The sequence below is a fragment of the Salarias fasciatus genome, chromosome 6 (genome assembly GCF_902148845.1).
Source record: "Salarias fasciatus chromosome 6, fSalaFa1.1, whole genome shotgun sequence".
Taxonomy (NCBI): domain Eukaryota; kingdom Metazoa; phylum Chordata; class Actinopteri; order Blenniiformes; family Blenniidae; genus Salarias; species Salarias fasciatus.
This window is the reverse complement of record NC_043750.1, coordinates 15,172,159-15,197,676: the sequence shown is the minus strand read 5'-3', so window position 1 is coordinate 15,197,676 and position 25,518 is coordinate 15,172,159. Positions and strand designations below refer to the sequence as shown.

Genomic DNA, 25,518 nt, shown 5'->3' with positions numbered 1-25,518 from the left:
GCCATGTCAGCCAGCCTGAGCCACTTCACACCCCACACACACACACACGCACACACACACACACACACACACACACACACACACACACACACACCACACACACACACACACACACACACACACACCACACACACACACACACACACACACCGTTTTGCTCCCACGATGGTCATGTTCTCTCTGTCATTCAGAATCTCACACACACACACACACACACACACACACACACACACACACACACACATCTGCTGGAAACCACTTCACACACACTAATATCTCCCCCGCTCTCCTCCTGCAGGATCATTCGGACTAAGGTGCAGCAGCCGCCCGGTCAAACGGGCTCAGTGTCGGCTCACAACTTAGGTATGTCGCTCCCGTGAAATCCTGTTTCCAACTGTCAAACTGTTTTGAGCAAATCTCTCTGGAGCCGACCGTGTGAGGTGAAAAGTAAAACGGACTGAAGTCCTGCGCCGTCGTGGGTTCACTCTCTGTTCGATCATGTCATCTAATGAATCGCAGGTCTCACTTTCTATTGAGAAGGATTATTTTCGTGTTTTTCCTGATGTGTGAGGTCTGTGTTTGCTTTGTTTTAAGCTAAACGTCAAAAGGAGAACATAAAAAGTGAAAAGTAATCACATGATCACATTCAAGTTATAAAGAGTGCATGGGCATCGCGGAGTGTCAGTGTACTTTACACCATCAGTCACATTCACCCATTCACTCAGCATGGGAGGAGCAGAGGTTGAGTGTCTTGCTCAAGGACACTTAGACATGGCGATCGAACCGACTACCTTGGGACTGAAAGCTCTCCCAAAAGGTCCGCGGCCGTCACACACTCAGTTGCTAATGGCGAAAAATGATGGCATTCAGTGATAAAAACAAAAAGACAAAGATCATATATAAAGATAACAGTTTACAAAATGAAGATTCATCTCCATCTATAAAAACATAAGCAAAGCTGATTTTCCTAAGTGTCTTAAATATCCTCCTGGTGTGCCTTAATCACAATAAAACTCAACTTATAAAAATTGTTAGAGCTGTTTCGGTGCCTGACAGATAATCATAAAAGAAATACAAGCTCTATGTTCAAAAATTCAGCACATTGAAACTAACAGCACTTGTTATTTGTTTAGTATTTGCTGGCATTTGTTTAGTGAATTATCTGCATCACCAAATCCCTGCATCATGCTGGTTTTGCCTGCTGTATCTGCATTTTCCGTGGCCTCTTTGCCCAGAACTGTGCATACTCAACAGCGAATTGGTGTTATTCTAAACGATGATGGACAGAGTGGCACAGCAGAGCTTTTGTTCAACAAACAGAAAAGTACAACAACAACAAAAAAAGAAATCGAAGAGCAGATCTGAAGTCAAGTTATAATTGATTCCGTCTTTCCAAACAAGGAAACGCTACACTGATATGGAAGCCAATAATTCTGTGCAACTTTTAACCCATGACTGAGCACTCACTAAAATACTTGAAAGCAAAGAATCTCAACACTTTGGACTATTTTTAGGAAGATTTTAATGGTACCAACTAAATTATTCAGCACTTACTTAGAATAAAAGGACAGAACCAATCAGGTGACGCGGGGAACCAAGTGGAAGTAAGGAGAACTTTTCCAGAGCAAAGTTACAAAACTCATCAGTGTTGATGCTGAAAAGTCATGTTCGGCCATTATTTAGACAAAATTACAAAAGTGAACAGAAGCGGCACCTAATTCAACGTGTCACACTACACATCCCTGACAAAAACGGTTAATATCTAAAATTTAATTGATAACTGAATTGTGTCAAGTTCTCATATTATTTCAAAAAGAAGATAATGAACTGAAGCAAACAAAAACATGATCTCTAGTCAGAATGACAGCATGAACGCTCACCAAATGTAATGAGCCTTATCTGTTAGAACTACGACTAAAACATTATTCCTTTTATTTGATGAATATCTTACAGTGCAAATAAATATGATAGCCTCCCCGCCCTCGCTCTCTCTCTCTCTCTCTCTCTCCTCACTTCGCACTGCAGTGGATTGTGTTTTTAGTGTCTCTCATATCTTCATAATCGCACATTGTCTATTAATCTAAATTAATTTCACACGCGCTGCTCCCTGACTCCTGCCTTTACTCACATTAAAACAGATACTCACACACATACACACACCTAGATGCGCCGAGACCGCGCACGCTTACAGATTACACAGATAAATGGGTCCCACTCCCAGGCGGAAAAATTGAACATTGGATTTGCAGAATAAAAGCGTTCGTTCTGATAAAAAAAAAAAAAAAAAAAAAGTGAAAAAAGAGAAAGGAAAATCAGATAATTGAAGTGCTAAATCAAGTGATGGGAAAAGGAGGGATATGCATTCATTATACTCTCCTTGTCGAAGGAGTAACGGCTGGAAAGGACTCTGATCCCCCGGTTCGCCTGTGTTTTTTTCTTTATTCCCCTCTCGGTCTTGTCTCTCTGTGTTTGGGGGGTCTGCTGGGAGAGAGGATTAGGTTGTCTGTCTCCACACCTTTCAGTCCCTCCTGGGATACCATACTGTCACTCAGCCCCCACGTCCGCTACCGGGGCACAGATAAGGGACCGAAGAGTGAGTGACTGTATGTTTCCGTTGGGCGCGTGTGTGTTAGGAAGGTCTCGGGATGTGTGTGTGTGTGTCACTGAAGCGGTGACAAGTATGTTGCCGTGTCACCCGGCGAGGAACTTGTCTCCTCCAGGGGGGAGATTAGAGGAAGAGACAACACGGAGCAAAACACTAACCCAGACCTGTCCTTTGTGTTTCCTTCCCCCCCCCCCCCCCCCCCCCCCCCCCAGCTTCCATTTAGTCTGTACGGCTGAATAAAGTTTGAGAAAGATTAAGGTGCATAGATTTGGCATTTATGAAGAGAGTAAATAAGATTTGAAATTGTTTGGGTTTTTCACTCAAGATTACTTTTTTTTGTTGGTGTTCTCCATCTTTGATGTGACGAGCAACAAAACGAACCGTCATATTTCAGATGTCGTTTCCCGCATGCCGATTTTACAGTAGCTTTTTCATCTATTAATTCTTATATTTAGCATTTAAATCACATTCATCCGTCCATCACCTGTAGCACAGGATCGCAGGGTGTTGGAGTCAGTCCCAGCTTCTACTTGTGAGAACAGCGACAGTTTGTCAGTCCATCACAGGACAAACGGACAGATTTTTAAATGGCATCCCCATCCATGTTATACCAAGTTCCTCTAACAGATTTTAAGATGTAGCATGTTTTGATGTGTTTCTCTAAGTATATGGGAAAATATATTCTATTATCTTCTTCTTTTTTTCACCATGCAGTGAGGCTTTCCATTGTTCTGTGTTTTCTTGGTCATCAAACCACCATGATTCAAACACTCAAACACTGATCAAAGTGGCATTGTAGGCTTGAAATTATATTCACTTTTAACTGGACTTTAAGTCGAACCCATGGTCAAGCCCAGTTTCAACTTCACTTAGTTTTGTTTTTACACTTCAGACAAAAGAAAAAAGATCCTAGATAACTGTAGAGTAACAAGTCAATTTCACTACTTGTACCAGTTTGATGCTCTTGATATGACCTGTCCTTCTCAAATTGAGAGCAGCATGTTGGCTGCAGAGTTTGTGTAAATATTATTTATGGGAAACAGAGACAGTAAAACTTGAAAAATGATGGAACAGATGTAATTACCTCTTTTCTGATTTTTTTTTATGTGTCCCATTAAACTACAGTGTGTGATCTGTCTTCAGCAACGTCTGTGGCTGCCACACAAGTCTCAGCGGTGACCAGCGACTCGGCCGGCTCCTCGTACTCCATCAGCGGCATTCTGGGAATCAGCTCAGCTGCCGACGTGGGCAAGAGGAAGAGGGACGAAGGTGAGCGAACAACTGCGCCGAGTAGATGCCTGCGATGCTGCAGACTGTTGAATATTTAGGCTGAAAGGTCTTTTTTTTTTCCTATGTGCACCTATAAAACAAATACATCAACACACTGTCTGATGATGGGCAGCTTGAAGACCTCCTTCGCCCCCACAGAGGCTTTGAAGCTCAGATGGAAAAAAAAAAAAAAAAAACCCAGTGAAGACCATTGACAGATGTGTGTGTGTGTATGCGTGTGTACACTGTGGGAGCTCGAAGCCAAATATCTTCATTCAGAAGCCCAGATTTGTTTACTAACAGTGCTTCACTGGAGAGCATCCTGAGAAGTCGGTTTATGCATGCACTATTGATCATAGACGCTGTCATACCGGATCGATGTTGCATGTTAATGGAAGCCCCGAGCTTGTGTTTTTATGTTTTTGTAAGTGTGTGGTAAGCCCATACATGTACTGTATGTTCATATTTGTGTTTGCGGGGTGTGAGTACATATGTGCATGATTACGAGTGTGTATGTGGTGGAGTCAGTGGCATTAAAAAGCCATCACACAGACGGTCTCCTGCGGTAAATGAGACAGGACCAGATGTCGAAGCCAGGGGGGGTGACAGAGTGCCACTGGGGGCTGTTTCTCCCTCTCTCTCTCACACATACACACACCCACACACACATACAGTAGGGGATACAGTAGAGCTTTTCCCACAGCCAATGAATTTTCAGAAGAGTCCAGCAGGTTCCAGGTGAATCCCAGGTGCACCTTGATATGCTCGGATGCAGCCCACTTACCCATCAGTGGACCACAAAGACTTTAGACCTAACACAGACAAAGACATGCACACATGCATATATTTTAGCGCACAAAGGATCAACCTTTATCTCACTGTTTGAACTTAACAATTTCTGCCCCAGTAGAGCTGACTTCACTTTAAAGCCTGGACAAAAGAAACCTTAAAAATAAATAAATAAATAAATCAAACGTTTAGAGAGCAAAGAATGACAAAGTTTGCTGAAGTAGAAAAATAGACATTAGAACACTTAGTCAAAATAGACCGTATGGGGGATGTGAAATGTTTGATTTCTCATATTTCTGCTCCTCTTAAGTCACCGAGTGAAGCACCCAAATCCTTTAAATGCAAAAATCACTGACTTCCTTTGTGCACAATAGTTGTCATGAATTTAATATTTAAAAATAAGAAGTAATAAGATTTTTTTTTTTGGGAGGGGGGGGTTATAATTTGCTCTGCTCTATTATTGCCTCGCTGCTCAGAATGATTGGTGATTGACCTTCTGATGGTGTTTAGTCTGAACGGAACATTATGCTACTGTTTACTGTATATATGGCTCTATACAGCATAACATGGGTCTGCCTCTCTTTAAAGTAATCTCTTATTGATAAGAATAATATCAATGATATGCAATTACATGAATGCATCCCACATTGTTATGTGCGCTAATGTCTTCAGCAAAGTCTCTGTGGTCAGAGCTCCAGTTGAAGGAAAGATCTGTAACCTAATTAGCGGCATCATTGTTTTGCTTTGTTCTTTATGTGCACGACATGCTGTACCATGTACCCCACGTGTGGATATGCCTCCTGTGTTTCCTCTGACCGGACTTCGGGTGTCACGATTTAAATCAAAGCATCAGGTCTCTTCACGTTTCGCTGGAGTGCTGGGAGAGCATCCTTGGGGCGTCGCGTCGCTCCCTCCTGTCACGTTTCGCTTGTGTGTTTTATCTGCAGTGTTCTTGTGGCAGAGGTCTGCACGGCTGGCTCTGTGGTCTAATTAACAGCATTGCTAATCACAGCTTCCATTAGAGCACCCCGCTGGATAATGACACACACACCAGCAAGGGGCGACAGGGGGGAACAGCATGCACTGACATGGACAGACAAACGCGGCGCGCACACACACACACACACACACATACACACACATAGTGTAGACATTCTTCGACACACATGACATAAACACGCTACAGTCATTAATAATCTTAACATAATCAGACAATTACACCGAACCTCGGATTCTTCTAGGCAAAAACGTGTTTGGTTAATTCATGAAAATAAAAAAAAGTATTTTCTCCAGATCTATAGGTGCTTTTAGTGATTCTGAAGTTCAGAATGAAGCTTTAGGAAAGCATGAGATTACAGTTTCTAGATAAACTAAAAGCAATTGTTGAGACTAAAAAATAAAAAGTAAACTAAGGTAACTGAAGTAGGAGGGTTCTTAGCAGCCCCAATATCTAGTTTTGCATGTTTTTATGCCATCTGCTGTATATTCATGCGTGGGCGTGAGCACGCAGGAAACTCCTCGTCACCTATAAAGTCACAAACAACAGCTGCGCAAGTGAAAGTGGGAAAACAGGAAGGCAAAGTGTGTGAGTGTGTGTGTGTGTGTGTGTGTGCGCGCACATATTTATAGGAGTGTGTGGCGCTAAAGCCCTGTGCTGACCTTTGCCCTCAGCCAAAGCGAGGGGAAGTAGGGGGGTGAGTCGGGCAGAATGGAGATGAATAGGTCTGAATGAAAGAACTTGACTTGTGGGGCCAAAAGGGGACTATTGTACTTTAACCTATTCTCTTAAACATGGATCATGTATGCGTGTATGTGTGTGTGTGGTTGTTGATATCAATATGGAACCAAGGACATTCAGGGCGATCACTTAAGTAACTTGATCAATCCACTGTGAAACTGTAGGTTGCGTGTAAATACATGATGCAGCTGTAATTTCCTTGAAGAATGAGTACTTTGAATGGCATTTACCCAGAATGCCAAGTTGACCTCTCACCCCATTGTGCATCCACTGTGACATGCAGCAGCTTACCAAATAAAAGACTCTGGGAGTAAGCAAGAGATGAAGGAGGGAGGGAATCTCCGCTCTTCACCCTGGGCTCCTCTCAGCGCCTCCTCCTCCTCCGCCAAAACTTTGATCTCTGGAGTCAAGATAGGACTCACAAACCACAGACCACACCACACACACACAACACAACACACACACCACACACACACCACACACACACACACCACACACACACCCACACACACACACACACCACACACACTATGAGGTCAGACTCACGACCCTTGTTCTATCAGGACAACAATCTATGTCAAGTGCAACAAGATGCACGGTGGTGGTGTCTTCTGCATTTGCCGCTGCAGGATACCAGGCGACAACTCATCTACGTCCAGAGGGAATTTAATAATTCAACTGTTTCTAGGCTGTTAGAAAAAATAAGAAAGGTTGGCTGAGACAGAGGGAGGTGGTAATGGTGAAGGAGAACCAGGAGGAAGAGCGAGGAAGAGAGGAGGGAGAGAGAGAGAGAGAGAGAGAGAGAGAGAGGAGAGAGAGAGAGAGAGAGAGAGAGAGACGGAGAAGGCGGAAGAGGAAAAAAAGGCAGAAAGGAGAGAACAAGGGCTCATGTTTTTTTGTTCTGCTCTGAAAAGAGGGAAGAGAAGCATTTCCCTTCTGAGACTGAATCACAGAGATAGAGGCAGCTGCGTGTGTGTGTGTGTGTGTGTGTGTGTGCGTGCGTGCCTGTGTGTCCAACAGTGAATAGGATTTAACCCGTCACGGCAATGAGTTTCTTTACCCATCCACGGATACAATGAGACCAGCCGGATATCAAGCCGCACACCCACCCACACCCACAGCCATAGAAACATGCACACGCATGCACACTTACACACATTCATTCAGATAAACGGACAACACTGATTATCATAAGTTAAGAGCTTTGTTCTTACTGCTTGATTACAGTAGGTCCTTCTTCATCCTGTCACTCTGCGGTCCTTTGTGGATGTTCCACCATGACAGGTTTGGGTCAGTCTTTCAGTGTGTGTGTGTGTGTGTGTGTGTGTGTGTGTGTGTGTGTGTGTGTGTGTGTGCGCGCAACAGAGAAAGCAGAAAGCAATAAGCTGGCTGAAATGGTGCCATCAGAGCTACATGATTGATCAATTGAATTCCATCATGGGGACTGGCCGGTGGGATTAAATGGGTTGCCGTGGGTTACCAGGCTAAAGCATCATACCGGCTTTATCTCCCCTCTGATTGGTCTGTCACCAGAGACCTGGACCATACACTCACACTGCTACCGGCATCTGTATATGAGTGTGTGTGTGTGTGTGCGAGTGAAAGAGAGATTATGATCAAGGAGTGTGTTTGTGAGAGAGTGGGTGAAAGAGGTTTTGTGTTGTGAAAACGTATCGAGAGGTTTTTGTGAGTTGCACACTCGTCTTTCAGTGTCGGCTAGATACGAGTCGAAGATGTAACTTTTACTGCAAGCCTTCAGAATACACGAAGAACATCAATGATGCGCTTGGAGAACCATTGTGTGATCAATTTTAGCATAAAACTAACCTAAAACTGTGAAATTGGTGATCACTGTGTCTTTAAATATCCGATTATTCCTTGTAAATTCACAAAACACTGAAAATGTATGGCAAATGAACAGCATTTTTTCACTTAAAGTGCTTTAAAATGTTAGTCTCAGAAACACATGTACACATAAATGCATGCACGCAGAGACACACGGTCACAGATGCCATGCAAAGTGTTCAATGCAAACTTACACCAATTTTTTTTCACAGTTTCTAGCTTTTATTCAGTGTCAAGACGGAGCATGGGCCCCAAAAAGTCAAAATAGAGAAGGTTTCTCACCAAACCGCACATTGGCAGCTTTTCTCATTAATCTTGATCTAACTACTATAGTTTTGTTCACACGCATCAAATTTTTGTTTTCTTAACAACTCCTCAAAGGAGGGATTATGCTTTGAAGATTTCCAGTTTGTGATTAATCTGTACATGGGAAGATTACTTCAGTTAAAAAAAACCCTGAGAAAACATTGCACTGACTTTAAAACATAATGCAACTGTATACGAACATGAAAAAAAGAACTTGTGTTGGTTGTTGACGTGTTGTTCTTGGTTTACGCAGCATTTCAACCAATTTCAGCTGAAATCTCACTTGATCCAATTATGTCAAAATGGAACAAACAGGTTTGAAGACTGGAAGGTTGAAAATGAACAAATATTGATGGGAAATTCAAGTGAGATTACTGTGAACCAAACTCATCAATTCTCTTCCATCTATGTCAACTGCTACCGATGTCCACCCATCCATCCATCCATCTTCCATACCGCTTAATCCTGCTCAGGGTCGTGGAGAACCAGAGCCAATCCCAGAGAACTGTGGGCGAGGGCAGGAAACACCCTGGACAGTCACCCGTCCATCACAGGGCAAACGCAGAGAGACAGACAAACACACACTCATAGTCACACCTCGGGGCAATTTAGGGTCACCAGTTAACCTCATATGCATCTTCTTTTGGCTGTGGGAGGAAGCCGGAGTAATTGGAGGAAAATGCACTCACACAGGGAGAATATGCAAACTCTGCACAGGTATGCATTATGTGCAATAATGTTTTTTAATTGTAGTGGAGATGTCTTTGTGGCTGTCAAGGCATTTATGGCACAGCTGCTGAGTCCAAGACAAATTTCTCTAAGTGGGACAATAAAGCATATTGTACTGTATTGTACTGTACAATGTTGACACAATAACATTTTATTGTTTAATAATTTATTTTAAGTATTTTTTTTAAGGTTTGGTCAAAATTTAACAATGTATTTTATGCATGAGTTTCTCGGTGCTAACTTAATACTGTTTATTTTTAAAGATGGATGAATGTATAGTCGGATGGATGGATTGAAAATTTTTGATGTTGATCTGCTTCCTTTAATGCCACTCAATTCAACAATGTTTAAGTCTAAAGATTAAATGGTAAAAAGCTATAGATATTTTTTCTCAATCCATCCATCACGAGCAATGTGGGGTTAAGCGTTTTGCTCAAGGACATTTCGACATGTAGAACTGAACCTGCAACTTTCCGATTGAGAGACCAGTCCACCAACGGAGCCACAGTCACCCATCAAGCCGCCTTGTATGAAGCAAAAGGCTGTAGTCAAACGATCAATAAAAGGGAAGAAAAACCTTTGTAATATCGGACCTGATTTACATACATCCAGTATAAATCTGGATAAATCGCTGTTTTTCATTGGCATGCAAATTAAAAGTCAACAACATCAAGTAACAAAAAACATGAGGGCTTTGAGTCCACTAAAGTGATCTGATGGAAACAGTATTACTACGGTTTGTTTTCTTGCGTTTCTCCCGTCATGGTCAGACATATCAGAGTGTCACAGAAAATACCACTGAAGATTTGCATTAAATGGAAAAAAAATAAAACCACAATCTGTGGATTACAAATAAAGTCAGAAATATGGGACAAAGAAAAGCAACAGAAAATATTTAGAAATATTGCAAGAACTGAAAATGATACAACTTAGAAAATAATTTATCACGAAGTCTGCAAATAAAAGTTGTGGCAGTCTGGCTGTGAAAGTGCCTCTGAATACAGCAGCATTGGAACACATGCCCAATATTCCATATCTGTAAGGTAAACATGCTAAATTAATCATGCATGTTACGTATTTTGCACGCTGCACAATCCCATTAGCAGACCGGCTTCCACTTACGTGTGTGTGCATCATTTCATACATGCAAACCTTCAGCATATCAGGCCTGTATTCTTAAAATACTGTACAATCAACCACCCAAGAATCAAAAACGATCTCCTCCTCAAGAGGGTCGGATTTCTACACTTACACAAAGACATAGTAAACAATCAGACAAAGAGGTTTTATGAGTGTCCGTCACTCCGTCAACCACAGCCAATCGAAGATTTTTCCAATAATCAGTGGCACGGATACAGGATCTCCTGTCAAGATCTTGATAATTACACAAGTGAATGCAGACAAGTGCTCATTATAGCTAAACGTCCACAGCTAGTTTATTAATTGACTTAAGGAGCTTTTAAGGTGAAAACTGGCCAACAAACCTTAATCAGTGAAAAAGCATCTATATTTCCATCATTGATTTGGGATCAATCTAAAAACTACTATAAAACCCAAATGAGGTTAAAAACAATTAGATGATATTAAATGCGATCGCACTGAAACAATTGTTGTAAAATTTCTATTTTTTTTAACTTACTTTACGCCCGTCCTTCTCTATTTTCTTTCTTTCATTCTGCTTATTCTTTGAGACTACAATCTGGCACAAATGAATCTGTATTTTCAGTCCAAATGGGAAAAAAAGAGAAAATATAATATATTTGACAGCCCCCTCCCCCTCTTCACCCGTCCGTCATATCACTACCCCGGACACACATTCACACAAATACGCACACTTTCACACACCAAACACACAGTGACCCCCAGGACTAAAATAGGCTCTCAGGAGCGGTTTGGAGCAATGAATTGGCTCTATAGCGGGGGATTTTCACCCTCATCCCCTTTTTCTCTTTATCTTTTTCGCTCGTTCTCTCTTTTCTAATCATTTGTGGGCCGCGACTCTTCAGAGTTCTTATAATTGTCTCGTTCAGTCCCTCAGCTTTGCAATAACTGCAGGATACGAGAGCTCACAGTCTAATACTGATACTGCAGCAATATATATTTGTGTGTCTGTGTGTGTATGAGTGATACGACAAGAACTGTGTGTATATATATGAGAGGAGAGAAGCTACTTTTGAGAGATCAAGGAGGAGAGGCAGCATATGCTTCGTAATGGATTGCATTTGTGTAGCATTTTCCCGGACTCTCCACCATCGAAGAAGTCCCTCAGTCTGAGACCAGTTCACTAGAGTTCATCTGAGTTCACTGACTTTTCGTTTCACATTTGTCCTGATTTGTATCGCCGTGCCTTCACCCATCCCTGCATTTTATGCAAACCAGTTGACCGAGATTTTCGTTCTGCCCAAATGAAGTCAATGAATATCATGAATTAACAGTCCTCCTAACCTTGCTGTTGTCCTTTCTACGCAGGCTTGCAGGAGTCGCCACTGGCCAATGGGCATGGCCACAGTGGTCGGGATTTCCTGAGAAAGCAGATGAGGGGGGAGCTGTTCTCGCCGCAGCAGATCGAGGTACTGGACCGCCTCTTTGACAGACAGCCGTCCTGTCCAATCCAATCCAGCTCTGACCTCTATGTGAGCGCTGACTCTGGCAAGGTAAGGGCAAGGCATCTCGCAGGCTATGGGCTGAGGCTTAGTTTGGAAAGTGGGATTTGATGAAAAGCAGGGTGAATGCAGGAGGCAAAGGCTGGTTTGTGTGGCGGCACCTCATGGCCCACCAGATAAAGTGCAGCCTTTTAGCTCACAGTTGGTCTGTTGACCAGTCAGATATCCAGTGTTACTGCTGAGCTCAGCCAAGTTCAGCCCAATGTTGATTTCTAATACTTCAATAGTATGCTTGTTGTAACATTTCTCCCTGAGTATAAAGATGATAAAAATAAGTGTGGTGGTATCCTACACATATATTTTTTTGTTGTTCCAAAACCGATAAAGACGAAAAGCAAAAATGAACTAACAAGAAACTCCTTGGTATCTGAAATCTGATACATCTGGTTTTTAGCACAATATACCAGGATAAAATTTGACAGATTTTTGATCAACTTAACCACAGTGACATTACATCGTGACAACATGAATATCCACTGCAGAATCAAATATAGATTTAATGATACCCAAAACAAGACATTATTTAACCATGCATAACTTCCGGCCAACATCCAGCGGTGTTAAAGGACCAGTGTGTGGAGTTTTGGGGAAACGATCATAGTGGTTACACAATTTGAAGTAATAAGTCAAGTTCTAGTTACATTTATATGGATAAACAATAACAAAATTAATTCAAAATTAGGTAAGAAGACAAGAGCTGTAACTGTAATGCATTAATTTCAAAGAATCACAGCACACATTTAATCATGCTTTATTTTACAAATTTAGGATGAAATATTTCTCTGTGCACATGGGAACTTTATTTTTATCTCTCAGCACACTGATCATACTGAAGCACCAACCGCAGCTAGTGGTCTAATGGATGAAACAGATGAGAGCAAGTGTCTTGGACTGGTTGATGGAAAGTTTTCACTTTGTTTAGTTTACTTTTGTAGTTTATGAAAATTACCTTAATGCTAACCATCACAGATGATCGAGTCAACATTAAGTTTATTCAGAGTGTCATTTTCTAACAGCTTTAATCTAAATACACAAACCTATTCTCGAGGAAGACAAATACCAAAAACACAATGTAAAACCAAGCAACATGATAAAACTGATGTACCTGCATTTATTGTTGATCATCCAACAGCGACCCTGGTTACAGTGTCTCCAGTAGCAGTACTGACAAACTTTTACATAAATAAACAAATTATGGATCTGACATCACATTCTAGAGCTAGAATTCTTAGGTTCTCTAAAGATCAAATGGTGAAGCGTTTGGTCTCAGCTCTGAGTGCAACAGGATTAAAAATGGAGAGCAATGCAAACTAAATGAAACATTTTTTTTTTGCTTCTGGTGAACCGAAGTGTGTGAACGGCACACTCAGTCTGACCACTGCTACTGAAATGTCAAGAGAGTTCAAGTAAGCAATGAACACAGAGAGAACTTTCTTCTACTGATGTGTGGTTTTCCTATTTCCATGACGGTACATCCTGGTACAGATGCAATCTTGTGCCGCTGACTTGGCAGATCTTCACTTCACCTACATGCCTGTTTCTTTCTCTGACCGCCGTGTGGATCACTTCTCTGTGCTTTGAGCTTAAAAGCCTGCCTGCTATGCCTTGCCATGCCATGCCATGCCAAACTACCAGCAAATAAAACTGGTCACATCGCACAGCAAAATTCAACCTTCAAAAACAACACACAAACAACGCAGTTGATCTGAAAATGTCAGCATGAGATTGTTCTTTCTTTTTCTTTATGCTTGACGGACAGCAGTGAGCGACTGATCTGATGGTGTGATGAGACCCAGTCAGGCCTGCTGTATTGACGTTACTCTAATCCGGTCGCACGGCAGGGGTTAATGAGCGTATTGACCAGGCTGTCATTATGACCTCACTTCCTGCTGCTCGGGGAGGAAGATAGAGCTGTTGGCAGCTTGATGCGTCTCCTGAGGTACATACAGCGTATGCATGCTCCTGGCATGTCAGAAATGAAAAAAAGAAGAGAAAACCTAGAGCGAGAAAAGAGGCATCTGCGTTGTCTTAATGTTGCATTGAAATTGACCTCTCGCCCTTTCCCAGCAGTAAATTAATGTAAATGTGAGTGGAATAGACAGGTGTAAGTGGTACGCTGAATAACAAAATGACAACAAGCTATCATTTGCATTCTCTCTACATTCTCTCAAATGCCTCCTAATCCGCGGCCCTCCGGTCAAAATTAGGAAGAATATTTTGCCAATGTCTCAAAATGACACTTTTGTTTCCGCAATCTTAAAACATAACCCCGCTTCTGTTTATTTATTCAGCCAGTGTCAAGGGCAAGAGGACAAATACACTTTAGTGGAGAAATAGTAAAAGGAAACACAAATAGGTTGCAGCCTTAGACCTACAGGGCAGAGTTTGGCTTTTTAACCCATTCTCTTCCCGCTGACCGACACGGGGACTGGAGTGGCACAGGGCGAGAGGTCGACAGGGATTGGCCGGAGTAGCTCTATAGTCTCAAGACGATAATACCCATGATTCATAGATCAGTGTCCTGTCTGAGCCCAGTCAAGCCACTGGGGTCGCAGTCTGGGGTAGTGCCTTTAAACTGCAGGTCGAGGTGGGGTCAAACTGGCTTTTGGAACTGCATTACGGAGAGATCCCAATGCACACACACACAGACACACACACAAATCCACATCAGTATCTGTCCCTCCACCTCCGCCAACCCCTCCTTTTCCCAGAGGGAATGATTGACAGTCACACCCTTAACAATGACAGACTGACAGCCACTGCTCAGCCTCTTTGGTATGTGGATCAAGGTATGTGTGTGTGTTTGTGTGTGTGTGGGAGCCAAGATTGGTGGGGTTGCGGTCAAGGAGGGTCACGTTGCGCTGTGACTGACATTCCTAAAAGCGGTGACAGACTTGGCCCTGCTGGTTGTATTGTTCAAGGGCTGCATTTCAGACAGCGTGAGGCGAGGGAGTGAGAAAAAAGTGAAAAACAAAAAGGTGTGAGGGGCTCACTTTCAGGTTTGAACAGCACAAGATTCACTAACATGTTGTGATTTCAGTGCTTAAAATCAAGCTCCTTAGTATTTTAAGCGCTGTGGCACAGAAATTCAAGCCTCATTTATTATTTCCCTGATCCAACTTGAATAGACAAAAAGTAAAATTGCTCACGTTCCACAAGCAAATCTTATTTTATCTGTCACCAGTAGTTACTCTTTATATCCAGTTTGTCTCAGACCTTTTCTCTATCTTTCTTCACTAACAAGCCATCCTTTTATCTCATCTCCCTCTCCTGCTCTTGTCCTCTCCCTGTAGTCTATTAAGCCGCGCTATTAATTTATGTGTGCGTGCTCGTATGTGTGTATGCATGTGTGCCTGTCAGAGAGAGTTCATTTGAATTTCCCTTCAATCACTTCCTATTACCCAGGTGATAAATCAGTCGGGCTGACGGCGCCCCCACTCATCAGCGCCGCCCCGGGTCCAAATGCCCGTCCCAGTCCCGACCAGTGGGTTATACTGGTATACAGGGAAACAAAAAAGGCTGACAGAGTCCTAACTTTACTTACGTGGGATCTATAAACAGACCGTTTCATGCCAATGCTCTGTTTGCAGCATCATCTCTGACAGCTCTAGTCAGCCTTGATCTCAAGGACAGAGTGCAGTTTATATTGGCCCACTGTGTGCGAATAACCGATTCAAACGAAACCACATCGAGCGCGGCTGACATTTGATAATAACACACTCACTTTCCAGCCATCCGGCTTCAACACGAAATAGCTACGTTCGACTCTCGACAACACAACAACAACAACAACATGTTGACACTGACAGACATTTTAGAAATACAGATTCATATAACATGCATGTGACTGTACGCTTAAAGGAAACAGGAGAACCAGGTAAGAGCCTGCACACAGGGAGAACATGCAAGTCTCACAATGACAGATCCTCATGCACAAAATAGATAAAACATAAGCATCCCAATCGCGACACTGCTGTGCACCACCTTCATCTGCTGCAAAAAGAAGTCTGCAATATGGCATCATTTTTTTAATATAAAGTAATTACAGTACTCTGCTTCATTTTGTGCCAGCTCATCTTTTTAAACACTCTAATTTTTCACATTTCTGATTTTCCTTTTCAACTTTTTCCTTTTTCAACATTTTAGACAGCAACAGCTTCATAAGCGTTTAATTAAAACAGCAAAAACACAAAAGAAAAGGTACAGAAATCCTGGAAAGGACCAGGAACCCGAAAGCAAGTAAAACTCTAAACTTGAACCTTCTTCCTCAAATCTTTTGTATTTCCTGTAAGTAAATCAGTGTCTGCTTGCCATTAAGTATTGTCACTTTTGAGGATGACGACTTTATTACTGGTTTTGATTTTTCTAGAAGATTTGCTTACAGGAAAAAAAAAAAAAAAAAAAAAAATCACAGAATAAACAAAAATGACTGATTTGCAAGTGTTTAATTACTTCTCTTCAAATAGAGTCCCGGTCTAGAAACAATGATTAATCATCAGTGCAATTTTAACCACCTTGATTACTGAAGAAGAAATGCTAACCCAATTTTTGACTGGAAATGTATTAAGTTTTGCGGCGTCTCCCCAGAGTTGAGGTCCATGTGGGTCGTCTGTCTGGAAATTAATATCCTCCCCGCTGCTGCCACGCTCAGTTTGAGCACAGATAAATTCCTTCCCCGCAATCCCTGTCTCAGTTTGTGGGCCACTGAGGGAATTGTATTTGTTTATAGTCAAGCCTTTTTCCATCAGGACTACACAAGACAGTGTGGCGCATGGAGTGGGAGATGGAGAAACCGGGAGCTATTTGGAGAAAGGAGGAAAAGGGGAAATACTATTATGCAAATGCTGCAAGCCAACTGGATGTGTGTGTGTGTGTGTGCGCGCATGTGTGTGTTGCGTGTGTTTGTGGGTGTCCCGTTTAGACCTCATCTGTTATTGATGTGAAATTTGGACCAAACCATTACCTGCCTACATCTGAGTCAGCAGACCAGCCTGCTGTGTGTGCGCACGCATCTGTGTGTGTGTGCATGAGATTTAGACCAAGCACAGCAACAAATAAATATGATTTACTGATGTGTTGCTTTTGTGCTTTACGACCTGGAATCTTATTTACTTTCGCTGACTGACAGATTTTTAATTCTGAAATTGTTGTATGATGGCCTAAAGTAGCTCCAAGTTAACAGTTTAGGTCAGTTTATTGATAAAATGCAAAAAAAGACCAACTTTACATGAAGACCGCTGATCAAAGATAGAGGTAGTTTCATCGTTTCTTCCCGTTACTCGACTCTAGGTTGTCTCATGACTAAATCCTCTCAGAAGTAAGACTTTTTTGGTGAAATCTGATACAATATTCTCTTTGTCGTTCATCCTGCAGTCTGCTTTCTTTAATCTTCTCACTTCCATCTCTTGTCCTTCCTTTGTTCCCCCTGTCCAGATGTTCTTCCTTCAAGCTCGTTTCTGGTTTTGACCTACTCTCTCGGTACCAGGCTTCCTCTGGCACCTTTTCTCCTAACCTTCCATCCCGCCCCATTCAACTCCTCCCCACCCGGCACCACCAACCCCCAAAACCCAACCCCTCCGCAGCCCGGCAGCTGCGTCCCTCCTCTTTGATGAGGGCTGATGGCGCTGTATGAGCGCTGGAATTGACAACATTTACGGGGGCGAATGAGAATGATCCATCTTCCTTAGCAGGCCTGTCACCCCACTGGCCAAACTTCATCATGGCCAATTACCACGGCAGACCCCTTCTTCTCTGCCGCTGCCGCCTGGCCCCCATTTACACATGGATACATGGAAATATTAGATGCCATTATAATAAGACAGAGTGTGGCCAAGTGAGGAGGAGAGAGGGAGGGAGGCGTTGCTGGGATAGAATGAATGATTGGGTTAAAAACAAAAAACTACAGGTGTGATGGGTGTGATGTAAGACAAAAAGGGGCTTAAAAAAAATGTGAAGTCAAACATGAGAGAGCGAGAAAGAGGGATAGAGACAGAGAGAGAGAGAGGGATAGAGAGAGAGAGAGAGAGAGAGAGAGAGAAAGGGGGGGAGATCTGTAGTAAGCTCTTATTTGGCAGGTCACAGTCCAGTGGTTGTGTTGTGCGCTGACGAGCACAGGGGTGTTTAAGAGGTCAGTGAGCACAAACACACGCCTACACTTACACATCCACACACACAGATGCAGACGTATTAAAAGGGTCAGCGCGAAACGCTCACCTCATCACCTAAAGGAAATTCTGATTGGTGCCATTAGTGTACACACACACACACACACACACACACACACACACACACACACACACACACACCACACACACACACACACACACACACACACACAGAGAATGACTTTCTAGGCATTTGACCAGCAGACCTGATTCAATTGCTTTGAGATGTCCAGACTTTAATGTTCCTGTAACTGTTTCAATGATCATTTCCTAAATACTATCAAAACATATTAAAATGTTTTTGACACTTTTTGTCCAAACCAATGATGCTTCCAACACACTATATTGGGAACAGTTTGTTGGCTGAAGATGCTTCAATTTGCAGGGTGAAGATCACAACCTGTGAAACCTGAATATATATCCTGAGATATTTGTCTAATTTTTCCAAAAGATGCTTCATGATAAATATTTAATGACAAAACTTAAAAAGTAAATATAAAGATTCAACTTATGTATGTAAAAATACTTAATTATTCTAAAGGAACTTGTCTTTCACTCATGAGGATACTAGATCTTGCTGTAATTTCATTTTGACGGCATACAGGAGGTCAGGCTGCCTGGTCAGAATGTCTTCCTGCTGGAAGGCTTATTAATACACTGCAGAAGCCTGCGAAACATTCATGATGACATAACTCTGCAGCACAGGGCAGAATTGCCGAGTTAAACCCCGTAAAGAGCTTTGTGTGCAGTTACTCTTGTGCTGAGCAGATTGAGCGAACACGCTGCGCTGAGGACACTTAATGAAGGCTGCGGCATCACCGGAGGGACTGCATTCACCAGGCACACTGCGCACAGCAAACCGGAGAGTGATTCTAATGCAATCTCTTATCTGGAAACGTAGGAGGCAATCAATAAGTGTGAGGGTTTTACTCAATTAAAGATTGTTCTTGGGGTTCAAACACTGGACCCTTGAGGGTTGAGCTTGCATGTTCTCTCCAACTGTGAGTGGATTTTTGTCTGATTACTCCCGTTTCCTCCCGCTGTCCAAAAAGATGCATGTGAGGTTAATTGACAAATCTGCCCAGGTGGAAGTGTGTGTGGCTGCCAGGTGATGGATTGGCAACCCTGACTCACGCACACACACATGCACAGATGTCATCATCCTTGAGATTCTTTATGTTTGTCATCACCATCGCTTTAAATCAACACTCACACACACACTCATATACACACACAAGGAGCTGGGAGTGGAATGAGGATGGATGGGTCATGGCTGTGTGTTGGGGTCACACACAGGTGAGCGGACAGTTTCCATTATCCGTCCATCGAGCTGACTGGATCTGTTAAAGAAGCTGCTTCACAGACTGTCTGAGTGATCTTTGTTGATCTAAAGGTCAGAATCTACTGTTTGTTGCAAAACAGATTACTTGAGTGAACAGTGAGCAATACTTTATGGACTCAGATGGACTTTACTTTTCTTTTTGTTCTCCTATTGATTTTCATAATATGTATTAAATATTACACAATGCATAAACACAGTACAGCCAGAAAAGTTCCACATTTTGCTTTGTCACTTCAGATTCCAAAGCTCTGTGTGGTTTACAGCCTCTGTAGTGTGTGTGTGAAAAAGCCACTGGCGTGTGTGTGTGTGTGTGTGTGTGTGTGTGTGTGTGTGTGTGTGTGTGCCTGCTGAGATCATCATAGTTCTTATTTTTGCTGGTATCTGGGGAAGCTGGAGGCTTTGTGTTAGCCGCGGTCTGTGTAAGGCCACAGTTGCATGTGTGTGAGTAAATATAACTGTGTGTGGGAGTGTGTGCACGCAGCCATGTGTGAGCGCGGTGTGTGTTGGACGTATGGACCGTGTGTGCCGGTGAGAGTGAGGGAGATGAAGAGACGGAGCCCGCTGATCCTGTGGTTATAGACTGTTGGACTTAGTTGTACAGTAAATCCCTGTCTTTGTAAACAGATCAATAAACTCTCTGCTGTAGGTGTTTTTCTGTATGTCGCTGTGTGTTTGTGTGCGCGTGTGTGCGTTCACACAAAAGCTCCCCGGCTCTCTGCTCGGAGGAAGGTGCAGCATGTTAGAAATGGAGCAGGATATAATGAACAGATTGCTCACAGCTGTATGCGCCACAGCGCTCGGCTGTGCATTCACGTTGCAGCTCACAGTAACAGTTGTGGTTTTCATTTGTTCATAATTGAACTCTTTCTTCCCCCCTCCCTGCTGTTTTCCAGACTTCGGATTATTCGGCCATGGCCTCGCTAGCAGGCGGACTGGATGAGATGAAGAACAGTTTGGCCAATCCGGGCACAGGGGCGGAGTTAGGAGCCAGCGTGTCCGGCCCACAGTCCTATTCTCTCGTTCCAGGTAAAACGGCTTTCACGGACTGGTGAATGAATTTCTACCCATATCACAGACTAATGACGGGAAGCAGAAACAAAAGAGTTGAGACTGACTCCGAACACACAGACAACAGCGGACAGGTTAACCTGAGGTGGAGGAAAAAAAAAAAAAAAAAAACAGAAAAAAATCAAATCATTTTCTAGATGAAAAGAAGCAGGTAATAACCTATCTGCTCTCAGTGTGTAATGTTATTGATTCCATTAGCTCTTCATTATGAAAGAAAGCCTTATTTTTTTGGGGGGAAATGAGAAGTCCATGGCATTCATCCATTATTGATGTAATGTGTTCGCTTCATAATTCACCATCGTCTACACCTTCAGTATCTGTGACTGCTTCTATCAGCTTCTTTGATCCTAACACTCTTTACCGTTTAAAAAGTAGAAAAGTTCACTTTTCTACATTTTTTAATATTAATCTGGAATAATAATCTGATGATCAAGTGTGAAACTTAGTGGTGACCTTACTTCACATGGTGAACTGACAGATCACATTTAGTTATTAATGAGGTTTAGCAGTGCCCCCCAATGAATCATACGCATTTGAAAACATAATCCACACAATGTTATACTTTCTATTTAAACAAAAGTCACATCCACAGGATAGAAAAGAAAAAAGAAGGAAAAAATACACACACACACACACACACACCAACACACACACACACACACACCACAGTACGCCAGCAGCCTGTTAAGTCTGCCTCAGAAGCTCCATGATTGTCGGTACTTAAAGAGCTCGGTGCTTTGGATCTCAGGAGAGGAGAGAAGGAAAAGAGGAGAAGAAAGGTGGGATGATGGAGGAAAGAGCGCCGTCTATTCCTGTTTCTCCATTTAGGGGCGCTTGGACAGGCCGTGGTTAATTAAGAGTAGACCAGGGAGCACTTGGACAAGGAATTCACGTTCCCATCTGTAATGAGGGGAATCATAGAGCTGGGAATTTGGGAAATCTGGGATTGGGTTCTTTTTTTGCTCCTGGAACCCACTGAGGAATATTACCTGCCCACGGCAGGAGGAGAGAAAGAGACAGAGACAGCTAGAGAAAGTAGAGGAGAGAGAATTTCCATTTCTGCTTATGCATGCAAACACACACATTTATATTCACATACACACACACACACACACATCTTTGAATATTGTGCATGCATTTTCTTGCCTGTCATTTCCCTCAGAACAGAACTCCCTCTAGAGGATCAGACGACTGTGTGTTTGATGCAATCTTACTGCGTGTTTGAAGTGTCGATACCCCGGACACACACCGCAGAGCAACACTCTCCTTTCCGAGGTCTCCTCCTTCACCCTAAACTTCATCCAGTCGACAAGAGTGCAAAGGCACGGAGGGACGCACCGCTCACCCGCGATCCCTCCGGCTTTGACATGTGTTGCTCTGATGGCTGTTTGTTGTGAAGGGCCGAGACGGAGAGGCGGAGGACGTGTGTTCGTCTGTAGCTGCGTGCGAGCAAGCATCCCCTAACTCGCAGTCGTCGGCCGACCTCTACAGTAAAGCTGCGGAGAACAGATACATCAATACAACCGGCATACATATGCACGAACGTGTGCGCGCACAAACACAGACACACACCTCAGAGGATCTGGCCCTGTCTGCCCCTTCTAAGTTGGGCTGTAGAGAGTCCATCTCTCCTCTATTCCACCCTCTCCTCCCTCTCCTCCTTGCCCTGTGCACTGACCCTGAGCGGATGAGTAGCCCGTCTGCACTAATGCCTCGCTGTCGCGTCAAACACCGAGAAAAACTTTACTACGCAGAGACAGGAGAGAGGAGGCGGAGAGGGACGGAGGGAGGCTGGAGTAAAGAAAGGATCTGCTGGAGAAAAACACATGCGGGGAGAGTTGAAGGAGCTAATATATAATGAAGAGGACAGAAAAATGAGCACAGGATGGCTTCCGAGCCGCGTTATATTCATGTGCTGTCCAGTTTTCTGTTTGCTGGCGCTGCCAGTGTAACGCCAGATCTTTGATGATTTACAATACTAAAATGTGAGAAGTAAAAGAAATTAAAATCAAAATGTGATTACGCAGGGAGCTGATACATCCCTAATAAATATGATCATTTTAATAACAACCGCTGAATTCTTGTGTTCGACTATATGATATAAAAAATACAACTGTTGTTCTGTTATGTTTCTATCTTGGTATTTTTAAGGCTTTACTGATTAATAGTGTAAAGATGCATTTTTTATACAACACCTCTGAGCTAAGAGCAGGACTGTTTTGTTAGCAGGAAACCAAACTAAAAACACGCAGAGGAAACAAGAGGAGAATGAAGGATTTTTTTATCTAATTTCAGAGTGCAGCTAAAACAGGTCACCAAAATGGCTTGACTCTATAAACCAGACTCAGTCAAACTTAATTTAATACAGATAAACACAGCCTAAATATCAGTGGAGGATGGGAGTCTATAAGCACTTTTACTAGCTGTGGAGCAAACATTTTCTGATTATTCGGCCAATTTTGCTCACAGGTAGGACCAAGACAGCATGAGAGGCGTCTTATAAAGCCTATTGGTCCATTCTGATGGACAGACATTGCACAACCGGAATCTGTACATTTGGATTTTAATTCATTTCTTAAAGGTTTGATCTTAAGGACTGAAACACCATTAACAGCTTTTTGTTACATTACTTGACTGCAGATATCAGTGGATAATAATGAGAGATCACTAATTCATTATGAGCTATCAAAGATATGAAAAAGGAAGAAAAAGAGGATGTCATCAATGTTCTGCATTCAAAGAGACAGAGGGTGAGGTAAAATGTGCTTTAACTCATTTCTGTAGATATAATAGTCTCCCTCATCAGACATATGTGATTTAAATGAAGAGGGATTTTCATCATTCTCTGCTGAAATGTCGTCCAGATCTATGGCTTTAAATGAGGTGTGATGGAGGAGAGAGACGCCTCAAACATGCACAGACAGACTCCTGTGGTGCAACACTGTTAAACAACAACATTTGACTAGATATGCATGTGTCTGCCTGCAGTTCTCTCTGATATTTAGGAGCAAAACGCCTGAAAATGTCTCACAGATTTCTTTTAATGGATGCTTTTTATTTGGTCCCCACAATCGCTGTCCTACAGCAGTCACACATCCTTTCTTTTGTTTGTGGTCTCTATTTTGTTCCCCACCAGTTTTCCATCTCTTGGTCTTTTATGGCCTCCATCTCCCTCTCCCCCCTTCTCCCCCTCAGTTAGTTAGCAGTGGTTAAGTGGAGGGGAAGTGAATGGGATTGATGGTGTTAGCATCTGAGCTGTTTATGATGATGATAAATGTGTATGTGCAGGGTGAAGGAGGAGGGTGTGAGTGTGTGTGTGTGTGTGTGTGTGTGGTGTGTGTGTGTGTGTGTGTGTGTGTGTGTGTGTCTTGTGTGTGTGTGTGAGAGAGAGAGAAGATGAAGATGAATGGAGGGCCCCCTCTCCACGCACTCCCAATGTCTACTGCGTGCAAACATAGAGAAATGATTTGGGTCGACACACTGTCATGTAGTCTAATGCAGTTATATATCCTATCCACCAAGTGACAGACAAAGGGAGGGGGGGTAAGGTGGTGGTAACGAGGGAAAGGGGAGTCTGGAAATTAATAGATGCCAGGGGATGGAAAACACTGAAGAGGAAAAACAAAAGGTAGGAGAACGGCTTAAATGGGCTTTTGATAAAAAAAAAATAAAAAAAAAATACATTAAAATTTCTTAATACTAAGATGATATCATTTTAAACTCACACTATTTGTAAATGAGCATTTTCAGCATTTTAAACATTTAGTTTTATTCGGTTAAGATGGTATATAGCTTAAGAATTAATATATGGTATGCTGTGTCTATCCTGGGATGTATGGATGGATGTATGGAAGGATGAATGGATGGGTGGATGTCTGTAAGTACATGTCTTACATCATACAGCAGGTCTTAATGTGATAGATACAGTTCAGTTTGTCACATTTCCACATATTATGCACCTGGGAACCCACAACACAATAATCTTCAGTCTTTTTCGTGACACCTGATCATTTTCTGTGATCAACTTTTCTTTAATCAACCAAAATCAACACAATCAATCCGTAATGTGCTAGAACTGAGTTGGGACCAAACCCCTTCAAGGGCATATTAAAGATTTGATTGGGGTTTCAATTACTTAAAGGTCTTTAGAAGTGTATGATGTCTAAATAGTTACGCCAAAGATTAATAAAGACACATTGTTTTAGCTGCCTTTACTTTGGCAATAAGTGATATATGCAAGTGATGAATTTAAAAAGCATGATAAAATGGTTGAATTGGAAACACTCCAGAGAAAACCTGTGAAGATCCATTGAGAAATCACACTCAAGATTTACCATAACCAAATTATACAAAAGAATAATTAAGTTAGAACTGTGGCAATTAATTAATTGAAGAGTAAAAAGTTGTGCTGTCATGATATTTTTGAACTAATGAAGATGCCATGCTGAAGGCATGCTTGCACTTAAAAGATGAGAATTTATTTATCCCATTGTATATTCAGTTGTCATTGACGCTCTACGTTGCATAGAAGATATATGAAAATAGTATTTAACAATAATAAATATCAAAATATTATGAAAATTAGAAATAAATGTGGATATAATAACATTTAGCAATGTAAGACGCAGCTCAGTATTCACTACATGAAAAGGGAAAATGTACATATTTATAATATATTTATAATCACTAATTGATTAAAAATGGACGTAACAGGTGAAGTGTCTGATTATGTTGGACCAGCTGTTTAATTGGAGTCCTGCAAACACACCTGGACAAATTTCACTGCATTCAATTCTTTACGTTCTGGAAAACTTGTAAAAACAAAAGACATTGTAAGACTTCAGCTTCATCACAGGACAGGATTTCTACAGTCCGCGTATTTTATTAAACTTACCCTGCGGCGTGGCTCTGATGCTCGTGATGTTTTGCTCGTAGTAAGGTAGCCACTACATCTGCTTTTCCGGTTCTCTGCTGCCCCCAGTGTACACATTAGGGACAGC

At 42.3% G+C, this 25,518-nt stretch overlaps 1 protein-coding gene across 4 annotated transcripts in view; it reads left to right on the top strand.

The window, feature by feature from the left end:
- The window catches only part of LOC115390746 (paired box protein Pax-5-like), a 52,707-nt gene that overhangs the window by 18,566 nt on the left and 8,623 nt on the right, over nucleotides 1-25,518 (top strand). The window contains exons 4-7 of one of the 4 annotated variants that reach the window (XM_030094743.1): nucleotides 299-363; nucleotides 3,749-3,874; nucleotides 11,751-11,851; nucleotides 20,344-20,476. In XM_030094743.1, coding sequence (XP_029950603.1) covers nucleotides 299-363; nucleotides 3,749-3,874; nucleotides 11,751-11,851; nucleotides 20,344-20,476 — 425 coding nt within the window. Of the gene's footprint in view, nucleotides 1-298; nucleotides 364-3,730; nucleotides 3,875-11,750; nucleotides 11,936-20,343; nucleotides 20,477-25,518 lie in introns of all 4 variants that reach the window. The other 3 variants (XM_030094741.1, XM_030094742.1, XM_030094740.1) reach the window with 3 other exon arrangements.